The sequence below is a fragment of the Rattus norvegicus genome, chromosome 3 (genome assembly GCF_021556685.1).
Source record: "Rattus norvegicus strain SHRSP/BbbUtx chromosome 3, alternate assembly SHRSP_T2T, whole genome shotgun sequence".
NCBI lineage: Eukaryota > Metazoa > Chordata > Mammalia > Rodentia > Muridae > Rattus > Rattus norvegicus.
Genome location: NC_141536.1, coordinates 42,919,578 through 42,931,785, shown reverse-complemented (window position 1 = coordinate 42,931,785; position 12,208 = coordinate 42,919,578). Strand labels below are relative to the sequence as shown.

The 12,208-nt window shown below is 41.5% G+C and overlaps 1 protein-coding gene across 49 annotated transcripts in view; it reads right to left on the bottom strand.

Annotated features, from left to right (window-relative positions):
• Positions 1 to 12,208, bottom strand: part of Pkp4 (plakophilin 4) — a 203,691-nt gene that overhangs the window by 79,119 nt on the left and 112,364 nt on the right. For 36 of the 49 annotated variants that reach the window (XM_087650698.1, XM_087650746.1, XM_087650701.1 and 33 more), the window contains 1 exon segment: positions 8,092 to 8,204. The exons of 6 other annotated variants lie outside the window; for them this stretch is intronic. Coding sequence is in view for 14 of the 43 variants with exons in the window: in XM_087650650.1 (XP_087506776.1) it covers positions 8,092 to 8,204 (113 nt within the window). In the remaining 29 variants the exon portion in view is untranslated. 49 annotated transcript variants of the gene reach the window in all.

Below are 12,208 nucleotides of genomic sequence, written 5' to 3'. Positions count from 1 at the left end.
CTATGCACAGATGGGCACCTCAGCAATGAAGGATGACTGCAGTAACAGAGAGCAGGAGAGTGAGAGAGAGGAGTCCAGCACACAAGCAGGAGGATGGACAGATAGGACCAAAGGAATCTCCCTAGGGCTCACCAGTAGCCCAACTCAAGAAGGATGGAAGCAGACAGACACTTTGGGCTTTCCCCTAAAGGTCAGAGGCAGCACATGGCTAATAATGACTGTCAAGGAGAACGTGGTGTGTCCACATTATGCAATATTATTTACCAATAAAAAGGCATGTTATATAGAACTTTGAGTGCATGAATTGAAAGATGTGGGATATAAAGGAACAAATGTATAGCAGAATATATATGTATGTATGTATGTGTGCATATATATATATATATATATATATATATATAAATACAACCCCCTCCACACACACACACACACACACACACACACAGAAAGTAGTCGGAGTCAGGCAAGAATACTAATGGGGGAACACCTTTATGAATGTACTAAAACCCACTGACCTCTGTACTTTGAAAGATTAGAATTTGAGGTTGATATGAAATTATCACATTAAAAAAATCTAACAATAAAATCCCCCAAGTTTTGGCTGCTGAAGCCAAAAATAAATGTCAAAGGGACAGAACTCTATCAAATATATTTCTAAAGTAGTAAATTAAATGTAAGTAATAAATGTCATGGAACAGACAATTTTATCAAAGACTAATTTATAAAAAGGCATTATTTGAGAGAGTTTATTTTACAGTAATTTGAAAACTATTCATTGAATAAAGATCTGAATTATGAATAAACCTTTCCTGCTACTGTCAGTTCCAAAATATTTTCAGAATTTTTAATGGCATCTCCAGAAGGCTGATGGGCACCAGATAACCCTATAATGTGCAAGGCCATGAAACTTCCAAGTGCCCCAGTGGCCTTGGGGAATCAACTCTTTTCATTAAAAACTAACAGTGCTTTTTCTATATGGCAATAAGAAGACTGGCTGTCGGGGCTGCATGACCTTTTGTGAAACCACGAAGAGTTCTACTTGATTGGGGCTTTTAAACTAAGCTGAGAGAGAGAATCTTGGTGTGAGTGTGATGCTATTAATATCAACACTGCTACCCCTACCCACTTCTCCTTTACAGTTATGAGGACACAACTCTTGTGTGTAGAAGCTGTTAGATGGCAGTAGCAGCTAGCAAAGAACACTATGCTTCCAAACAAGATTAAGTGCATCTGAACATCATGTGTGAAAATAAAAATCAAGTCCACAAGTACTGCCTTTTAAAAAGTTCAATACTGATGTAAAATGAGTACTTTATCTTTACAAATTAAAATGTTTACAAGATACACTATGAGCAACTGATCTCTGCTTTGGAAAGGTACACACTTTCAGCATCTAAAGCTTATATGGAAGTGACTAAGAAGCATGGGGCAGCAGTTATGCTGAGATTCGGGGCAGCAGAATAGGTTCTTGAGTTTCTTACCCCTCCAAATTCTGTACTAAAACGAGAGTCTCAAGAATCTTAAGTCTCATATTTCCACTCACTGATTTCTATCCTGACTGCATTTTTCACTCTTGCCAGGTTTTGTGACCCAGCGAGATGAACAGCCACTGTAATTTCCTTGCTTGAATGAGATGTGAACACTGGCGTACCTCATGCACCCGAAGGCTGAGTTCTAGCTGGTAGTATTTCCCCCGGCCACCTCTTCGCTCACTGTGCACCTGCCATTGCAAGGCTGCAGGAATCCCCAGCTGCTGCCAATGAGCATCCCTGGGCTCCGAGCTATTGCTTCCGTGGGATTCTTTTGGACAGGTGGGGGCCATTAAAGGTGGCTCAGCTAATAAGCCTGGCACGTTGGAGTACAGCCAGAAGAACAAGGTGAAAGGCCACTCATGGGGAATTACTTTCATTTAAAGAAAAATCTGAACAGAAAGAAATGTAGCAAGCTTTTAAAAGTAGTTGTCTCATTTTGGGGAGGATGATGAAAATGCTCTGTGGGCTGCGAAGGTGACCATACAATTCTGTGCCAATCATAATGGTATCGTTAGAAACCATACTGTACTAAGAAGGGGTGGATTTGCTGCGATTTTTATCCAATACACCTAAGTTTTAAATATAGTAGTTATTTCTGCAGCAGAATTATGGATTTTTCTCTTTATTTTAACTTGTACTTTAAAAATACTCTAAGGTGACCATTTTTAACTGTAGTCAATAAAATCCAGATGGAGAATATGGTCTTGGTCACCCTCTTCCGTCCACCCTTTCCATGCTCCTGGGAACAGAGCAGGGTGGGTTCCATGGAGAAGGATGGGCATGGAGTCCAGGCGGCTGTCCTGTAGTGATTACTAGGTCCTTCTACGTTTCTTGTCCAGTTAAACCTAAACTCAGCTAAGTCTTCACTGTCGGAACCTCAGGGCGAGAGCCTCAGTCAGGTGAAGTTTCAGAGGACACATTTCTCTGTGTGGCTTCTGTGCTGTGCATAGTGCAGCATTTCCTGGAAGCCATTTTTGTCATTAATGTGGGTGTAACACACCTGTGCAGTGAACTGCAACAGAGGACACCTCACATCTCAGCACCTCTCGCCCCACACAACTCTCAAACCTATGCAGACAGAAACAGCCATGGCAGGCTGCCTGCTCGGCCGACCTGAAAGCAATTCATCTATCTACATGTGCTAAATGTCACCCTGGGCCAAGCTAGAAGTCAGGATTGGTCCCCAGGGGAATCACTTTTAGCAAAAGTGCCATTTCGTCTATCTGTACTCCACTTAGCAACGGGAGCAGCCCTGTGAGCTAGTTTCTGAAAGTCGTTGGCAGAGACCACCGAGGGTCCAACAGTTCTCTCTCACTGTGAGCACAGACTGTAGTCTAGGACGGGAGGATCCTGCTGAGCGGCCTGGTGCGTTTGCATCTTATGTACACTAACACCTTGGCATTCACGGGTGAGGTCTGTTTCTCTTGTGCACACCTCAAGGCTTCTGTCTTCAGCATGGCTGCCACGACGCTCAGAGCAAAAACTGCTCTCGACCTCAGCATCACAAAGCATGCTACATATACATTTGTTGTTCTTGTTCTATTTTAATCTTGGCTCTATCTCATCCTTCTAAATTTTACCTCTCCCTTCCCCTAATCCTCACACTTTATTTTTGGTTTCTGTATTTTGAAAGATGTTTCGAATGCTTTTGGATGAGTTGAAATATTAACTGAACCAGCTACACTGCACTCAGAGTAAGAACCTTCACCTACTCTCAGGGCTTTTCAAGGTTTAGTGACCATGTTTAATAGCACACATTATCTTTGCATACAGACATCACCACATCCACATCAGGAGCAGTATAAATGCATCAATATGGCTAGCTTGTATATATTAGAATACAAGAAAATAAATAGAAAGTCATATAAAATTAGCTTTTCAGTGCCTTGTTCGGGTCACTTCTTCTGGGATTAATAGAATAGATTAATAGAAACTCTGACCTTTCATTTGAGACTGTTTTAAAGTTCTCAGCAGGGCACACTGCAGGTGAAGCTCAAGTGAGAGGGAACAGAGCTGTTCACTGTTAAAACTGCGGTGAAGTGCCTGAGTCAGAGCTCACTGGGTCACGGAATTTATTCAGAACGAGGACGGCGATGGCAAACATTGGGGCAGCTACAAAGTCAATAAAATATATTTTTATTTTCTTTTGATGCATCTTTAGAAAACAAAAAGTTAGTCTTACAAAAGTACTGCACTTTCACTGAAAAAATCTTAAGGAAGATAACTGGTTATAAACGTCCATTTTTCCGACTAAACTCATTGCGCACAAAAATGGGGAAAACACCCAACTGGCAGCTTCCTGGTTCTGAGCAGGGTCCATTGAACAAATCAAGAGGCTGACAGAAAAGGGGATCTTGATCTCAGAGCAAATTTCTTTTTATATCTTTATATTCTGGTTCCAAAGTAGACAGCAAGGGGCTGAAAGGCACACAGAGGTAGTATCTTGATTATGATACAACAGAACACGGTTACTCGCTTTTCTAACATCATCTTTGAATAGTGTGCACTGATGCTGGCCTCAGAGCTGAGCAACTTGCCTACTGCATTTGTAAGTCCTCTGGAAGGCACCCCTAAGCTGTGGAGAAGGCAAATACCAATGTCAGCAAGGGAAGAACTTGTAAGCATCCAGATGAGCCCAGAGCTGCTGATGCTCAGGAGGGTGCGTGATGCACTTAATGAGCGTCTGGATGGGAGCTGGGCTGCTCAGTCACTCAGTGTGCAGTGCTTGGGCTTCCCCTCACAGTGAGAAAACAGATAGAGAAGCACCTTTCCCTGAGGAACCTGGGAAGGGCCACAGAAAGGAGTTAGGACTCAGTTGAGGCATTAGGAACACAAGGTGGTCTGACCTAAGATGAGACTTGAGTTCATGGGATAAAGAACCTTGTAACTCTCAAGACTTTGTAACACATTTCTGTCTGGCTGCCTAGATTCTATTCTACATCCACCATGACAGCATTCTATGGATGTCCTAATGAGGTTCCCCACAATCAAGCGCCAGCATTACCTGTGTGAATGAATGAGGCCCTACAGAAGTGCTGGCCTGATGTCAGTACCAAGAATGGGTTATATCTAATTGAGCTGTTGGCCAAAGGGGTCCCCTAGGGACCCCCAGACAACCTGGGCTATTGCCAGCTCTCTAAAAATGGAAAGTAAGGCACCACTGCTAAAGACACTACCTACACAACTCATAGAACATGGAGAAGTCAACTGATAACTACCTTGAGCTTTTACCAGTATGGACTAGTATCCATGGTACTGGAAGGTACTCTGTACACTACTAAAAGAGGCAAGGAAACACCATGCAAGGTACAAATGCACTCATCTACAAGAGTGACCTACCTACAGCCATGCTGGGGTAACAGTGGTGGAAAGCTGTGGGAGGGACCAACCAGTGTCTGAGTTAAGTCCCAGTCCATGAGCTGGAACCCACAGCCAACACTGCTTGGGGAGCCTAGAACCTGAGAGTAGACAGGCCAGAGACCTGGGGGAAACCAAATACAACTTTTCTGCTAAAGGAATGTAGTGACAAAATGACTTCTAACAACATTCTGCAGTATTTCTAGATCAGTGCCTTGCTCAGCCTTCATCAGAGACGCTTCCTCTGGCATCAGAGACCCACAGCTAAAAGATAAGCAGGCCTTGGCATACTCAGTCCTAAAAAGGATGTCTCCATCAAATCCTTCCTCTTAGGGTTTAGGGAACTCCGTGGAAGAGGAGGTGGAAAGAGTGTAAGAGCCACAGGGAATGGAGGACACCAAGGAATCAAGGCCTTCTAGTACGCATGCGAACTCAATGAAGATGAAGCACCATGCACAGGGCCTACACCCGTCTGTTCCAGATGGGGTTCTAGAGAGGTGGTCCCCAATCTCTAACCCAGAAACAATCTCCAATTTATAGCCACTGGCAAATAAAAAAATGGTTTTCCCCAAGACAGTCTCACTGGGGAAACAAATGGGGTAGGCCCCACACCCAGGAGTGCATGGCTACGACAAAATGAGCTCGGTGACATCTTTGTCTCATAAAGTCAGGGCTTAAAAACACCACCACACTCCCCACCAACCCCCCATCCTCGTGTGTGTGTGTGTGTGTGTGTGTGTGTGTGTGTGTGTGTGTGTCTTTGGCCCTTTTTCTTGTCATATTCCAATCAAAAGTCTGCTTTGAAAACATGTCCATGCTGATATGCGCAGACCATTTTAACTATTCTAGACTCCCTTTTTGTAGCACACTTCCTATTTCTATCCTTAGACAACTAAGTTCTTCTAATTGTTTTACTTTTGCCAAAAACGTTGCAGTGAGCATCCTTTCTACTTTCCTACCATGCACACCTCTCAAAATTCCTCCAATGGCTTCCAGTTTGGAGAGTTGGAAACTGGATTCTGCCTACTGAGTTTCACTCATTGTCAATTTTTCCCCACAGGAAATATTTCAATGCAAACTTTTACCAAATGAGATCATAGTAACACAGTTCAGTATTTAAAACTGCACCCACCCTGCCCCATCCCCGTTCAGTGATCCATTCATGTGTCTGTGTTACTCTCATGTTTGGGAATCTCTCACAATGAAGGGGCTATCACAGGGGGATGTTTGTGTGAAAGTGCATAGACTGAAAAAAAATCCATTGGGGTTTGTGTTTTACAAAGTCTATCTGTGAGCTCATCTCTAGAGGTGACAATTCCAAAGACGGGAGAATCCTGAATAATGTGGCAGTTACAATAGGATTCCAAATCCACACATTGTATGAGTGTGGTGTTTGCCTCTTGTGAACCCTTTGAAGGATACAACTTAATGAGATCATCAATTCAAATTGCCAACTCATACATACCCGGGCCTTCATTCCTTGGTCCCTGCATGGAAATTAAACACAACTCCAGTGTTTACCATGGGATCTAGTGACTCCCAGTCTCTGGCAAAGGCAGCTCGCAACTTAGTGTTTTCTTCTCCACCTTTTTTCATTTTCATTTCTCTAGAAATTATTTCTAGCATTTTAATAGGATAAATCTGATTTTTCTGAGTTACCTACTACCAGGGCCAGGTGTCCTTCCCAGCCCTTCACATGAGGGATTAATTTTTTTTAAACAAATATAAAATTCTATTTTTTTTATTCACCTGGCCCATCCTTTTTGAAAACGCACATAGGATCATATTCCTGGATCCGCAGATTTCCTTTTCGATGATAAAACTATTGATACCTTCAAAAAAATACTGAGTAAAATTACAATTTTCTTCTTTTTTAATGTTCCTTTCTTTGGTAAATTATTTCACTGGTTACCAAAAGGCATAATTCAACATTTATATTATCCCTTGCTTGTGTGTATGTATTTTATTAGTATAAAAGAGAGTCTAGGCCAACAAGATGGCTCTGAGGGTAAAGATTCCCATCCTCATGCCCGATGACCTGACCGTGAGCCCTGGGGCACACACGGCAGAAGGGAAGAGCCATCTCCTGCAGATTGTCCTGACCTGCATGTGTGCACCATGGCATGAGCACTCACACAGCTAACACACACAAAATAAAGACATAAACTTTCAAAAAGGAAAAACAGATTCCCAGATGTTCAAAGGCTATGACTACCCACTACCGCACCTTTAAGCGGTCCCGCTAGCTTCATTTATGGGCCTTATGTCTTAAACTCCCGAATGCACACTCCTGTCAGCATACATGCCTGCGGCTGAAACATGCATGTCAACCAAGCCTTCGAGTTTAAAACCATACCCAGCACTAACTAGAAATGAGAAGCATCTTATTCAGCTAAAGACATATCTCCAGTGAGCTAAGGAAGACACTGGGGACAATAATCCAGTAGTTAGAAATAACTGATGAGACTGGGTGCAGTGTGTGGGTCACGTAACCAAGCTTAAAAATGTGAATGATAAAAATAATGTCTGCTTGTAGCAACATGTAATTTTCAAGTAGATGTACAGGTAAACAGTGATTGAACACAGGGAGTGTATGGTAATAATTTATACAACAGTGATCTTAAATAGTAGAAGAGGCCACTTAAATAAAGTAAAAAATTGTTATTAAATGGGTTTCTCCAATTAAATGCTCATTTTGTAACTACTATATTCGACTACCTCCGTCTGTACTTACCATATTTGAACACTTTGGATTATTTCACAGAGTAATTGATGCATATAGCAGTTTCATAGATTTTACAAAAACTGAAAGTAAATTGAAGGTATTTCTAAAGGCCAACTAAACCATACCACTTAGAAATATTTCTTAGTTTGAAACGTCTGCCCCATGTTGCCTAAGCACCAGCTGACTTGCTTTATGAAACAGATAGCCATTAACTGTGATGGGTCCCTCAGTGGTATGCATGCAAGGTCCGGCATTTCAGAAGGCTTACCAATGCTGTGACAAACACTTCAGCACAGGACTGAAGGACAATCAATGCCGTCAGCAGCTTCTCACAAGGCGAGTAAATACACATTTCGGTCTCAAATTCAGAATGGAAGTTCACAGGAACGGCATGCTACAGGACCAGCCGCCGGAGCCCCGCTCACTTACTCTGACACATAATTCGGGTGCATGAAGATAGAGCCGCTGGCCCTGTACCTGGTGCTGGCGATGCTGGGCGATTCTGCTCCAAGCCTACATCTTTCTAGCTGACTGGCAACAATCTGCCTTTCCACTTCCAGTTCTCGGGTGAGTCGTTGAAACTGAAGCTCCTGTGAGTCAAGGAAATAAAAGGCATATAAGGCGACCAGGTTGGCTGCTCAGGCAGATCAGAGTTAATTTCTGTCACAGGTAGCACAGGCACATGCCCATCACATAAAGCCACAGCAAGGCGTTGTGCGGTGTGGGTGCTGGGTATGAACAGTCGTCTGCGGACATGTGGGGGCCTGGGTTGAGAATGCTTGACTATCAGATCATATTTGGAACTGAAAACATGCAGAGGCTTAAGCGCCCTCTTGTCTTTAATTCTCCTGAGGGTTCTAAATAGTACCTTGCAGATGTTTATGTGAGAACCAACCATCCTGAGCTCTGCCTCCTTCCTCAATGGCTGATTTTTCTATCTCCTGGACGGCATGCCAGGACATGATGGAATCATGGCACCATGTCTGATGCAGGTCACTGCACTGAGGAAATATTCAAACTTATGGTAAGTGTCTGGCTGTGTTTATCCTTACTATAACCAAAAAGTTTGTTCTACTTACAATGTATTTATGTTGCTACTTTGCAGACTGTTACAAACAAATAAAAACAATAGCTGTGTCACGGACTCAGAACTCGTTCTAAGAAGTGGGAAAAGCTCTCTCGAGAAATAATCTTTATGTTCCATCAGAAATGCAAACCAATTTGATTATTACATATGTATACTGTACTTGTGCTCTCTTATTGCTAGGTTGGTAGGTCTTAATAAACAGAGAGCACATTGTTCTATAAAACACCAAAAGATTAAGCCAGACACATCACTTGTTAAAGCTTTAAGTTAGAATCAACATCTGCAAAAGGACATCGTGGTCCTATGCACCATAATATCTGCCTACATGCCTATCCAGCTGTAAGTAGTTTAATCTGGCAATGACTGCTGGTCCAAAATAGCAGGGACTTGAACACTAAAGGAATAGTTATGACTATGTTGATATTTGTCATAAAATTTACTTAAGTCTGCTGACTGACTGCACTAATCACTTGACAGCATTGACTTTATAAATTCATGGACTATTCTTAGGATAGTTATTTGTACTTTTAATTTTTATAAACATTATTATGAAAACTTGAAAATAAATAAAAAGATTACACACCAAAGTTACCAGATCTAAAGTCTAAATACAATCAATGAATTTCTATGTAGTTGGAATGGAAACTAGAGCTTCACAATCAAATTTATACTTTCAATACTAAATACCAAAAAAATATGACAGAATTAGAACTAGAAAAACAATTATCTTTTATAATCTTTCATAACTTGCATCTATTAGCTGCTTTCCGCCCTTCTGCATCCTCTCATATTTATTGTATGCACATGTATTATTTAAATATTCATACACTATTGTCCATATTCTGCATGAGCGAACATGCTGCTTTTTCTTTTTACAATTGTACATATTATAATCATTCACCCATTTTCCTGCAATTTTTTAATTTTATTCTCCTGCAAAGTTTTCATTTTTATAGCAGAGTAATACATATTTATATAAAATTTTCATTGTCCATTCACCTGTTGATGGACAATTAGGTTGATTCTAATCCTTTGATACTGTCAATAAAAGAGCAATGAACAATGGGGTACAGATATCTAGTTTGTGGAATATGGAGCTCTCTAGATACACCCAGCTGTTCTATTTTTAGCTTTTGGTTTGTTTTTTTTTTTTTTCTTTTGAGAAATCTCCAGACTGATTTCCACAATGGCTGTATTAATTTGCACAGCCACCAACATTTGATAGGGTTTCTATTTTTTAACATTCTCTCAAACTTTTGCAGTCAGATTTGTTGATGATAGCCACTCTGATGGGGTTTTCCTTTGCATTTCCCTGATGGTTAGGGATGCTGAATACAGTTAAAGATAGCCACAGCACATCTGTAATTTAGAACTGTCCCTCCAGCTCATTTGCCCATTTCATGACTGGGCACTTCATTTTCTTGGTTTTTAATTTCTAAAGTTCTTTGTAAAATCTGGGTAGTAACTAACCCCTTAACTGACTTGTAGCTAGGAAAGCTTCTTTCCCATTCTGTTGGCTACCTGTCAACTCTGCTCATTGGTTTCTTTGCTGTTATACTAGCCCCTAAATTAAAGGTTTTTTTGTTTTGTTTTGTTTTGTTTTGTTTTTTGAAGGAGGGGCAGCAGGAGACAGGGTCTATCTTGCTATGTAGCTTTGCCTGGCCTGGAGTTTACTGGTTACAGGGTAGCCTGGAACTTCTACACATCTTTCTTTTGCCTCAACCTCTCAAGTCCTGAGAGTAAAAGCAAGTATCATTACAATCAGTTAAAATTAATTATGTGAAAATATAGATCTAAACAGAGAAATGAAAAACCTCTATAATGAAAATCCTAAGATAACAAAAAACAAAATCACAGAAGATACTAGACAAGAAAACATCATGTTTCAAGATGGAAAGATTTTATGAGGATATCTATGCTACCAAAATTAATATATGGAACTATTGCAATACCACCAAATTTTCCATGTCATGTTTCAATGGTTTAGGAAAAAATAATACAAGAATTCATATGGAACCACAAAAGACACAAACAGCAGTCCTAAGAAAGAACAACGCTGGAGCCACCACAATGCCCACCTCACACTATGCTCCAGAGCTACCGTGATGGAGATGGTCTGGTACTGCCATAAAGTGGATGATGGGCTGATGAACAGAATAGAACAAAGGACTAGAAATAGCAAAGCTAAGTCCACATAATCTTTGAGGTAGGAGCCAAAAAACAAAACAAAAAAAACCCCACAAAAAACCAACCAACCAACCAAACACAATAAAACCCAAAACGAAACAACAAAACAAAACAAAACAAAAAAAAACAAAAACAAAAACAAAGAACAAAAAACAAAACTGGGAGGATGGGGTGGGGGTCGGGATAGCCTATCCAGCAAATAGTACTGGTAAAATTGGGTTTTCCCCTGCAGAAGAATGAAGGCTAGTAGAGTCTTACGTTTCCCATCTTATACAACTAGCCATCCAACAGGATCAAAGACCCAAATTTAAGACATGAAACACTGAAACTTGGCAATAACTTTTTAAATTTGAACACCCACAGCATGAGAACTAACCACAAGTATCAACAGATAGGACCCAGTAAAAGAAATAGATTCTGCACGGGAAAGGAAACGATCAGAACAGTTTATAGAAAGGATCCTCACCTGCCCATCACTTTCCCATACTCAGATCCCTTTCCAGAGACCTTGATGGTCAGGCTCAGCGGACAAGGTGTACAGGAACAGCGCCTGGTCAACAGTGCTGGACAGACTATGCCAGGGTCATGTGGCGGTGAGGACCAGTGCACACTCTGCTGTACCAGGCTGAGATAACCTGAAGGATGACCATCACGCCCACCTCACTGTTTGGGGATTTCTGTTTTGGTGACAAATGTCTGTTTTTCATATTTTTTACTCTGCTGTTTGTTAGCTCTCCCCACGCCCCACACCGGATGCTTGTATCAAGCTAGTCAGGGAGAGACTATTCCTAGATTCCCACACATCCGTAGCATTGTTTCTATACCCTGTTCTCAATGACAAACAGGGATTGAGGGCTGCCATGCTTTTCCATTTAGGTCCATCCAAGTTACCACACTAGAGCAAGATTTCAAATAAGAACACAGCCATGAAGAAAAAGATTTTTTTTTAATAGAAAAAAATCCTATCATGGTAGATGTCTAAATTGTGTTTGTGGCATCTTCTATGACCTCTGAAGCAAGGAACTGTACAAGACATTTCTACTTGGAGTTAGGGACAAGACATAGGCTTCTCATAACTTTATATTTATAGCCAGAGGTGGGTGACTGTGCCAGGCCAGACAGTGCCTCACATGCTCACCTGCAGGCCGGTGCCAGGAAACAGGAGGCTGTTTCTCTCCCTCACCCCTGCCTCCTTGCAGGGCTTCCTCAGCCAGGTCTCAAGGTCATGCTCTTCACATAGAAACCACCGCCAAGTATGCTGTGTGCTAAGCCCTGGGGCTGCACAACACTTTATCTGACCAAGTTTCAGGGCAAGTTTAT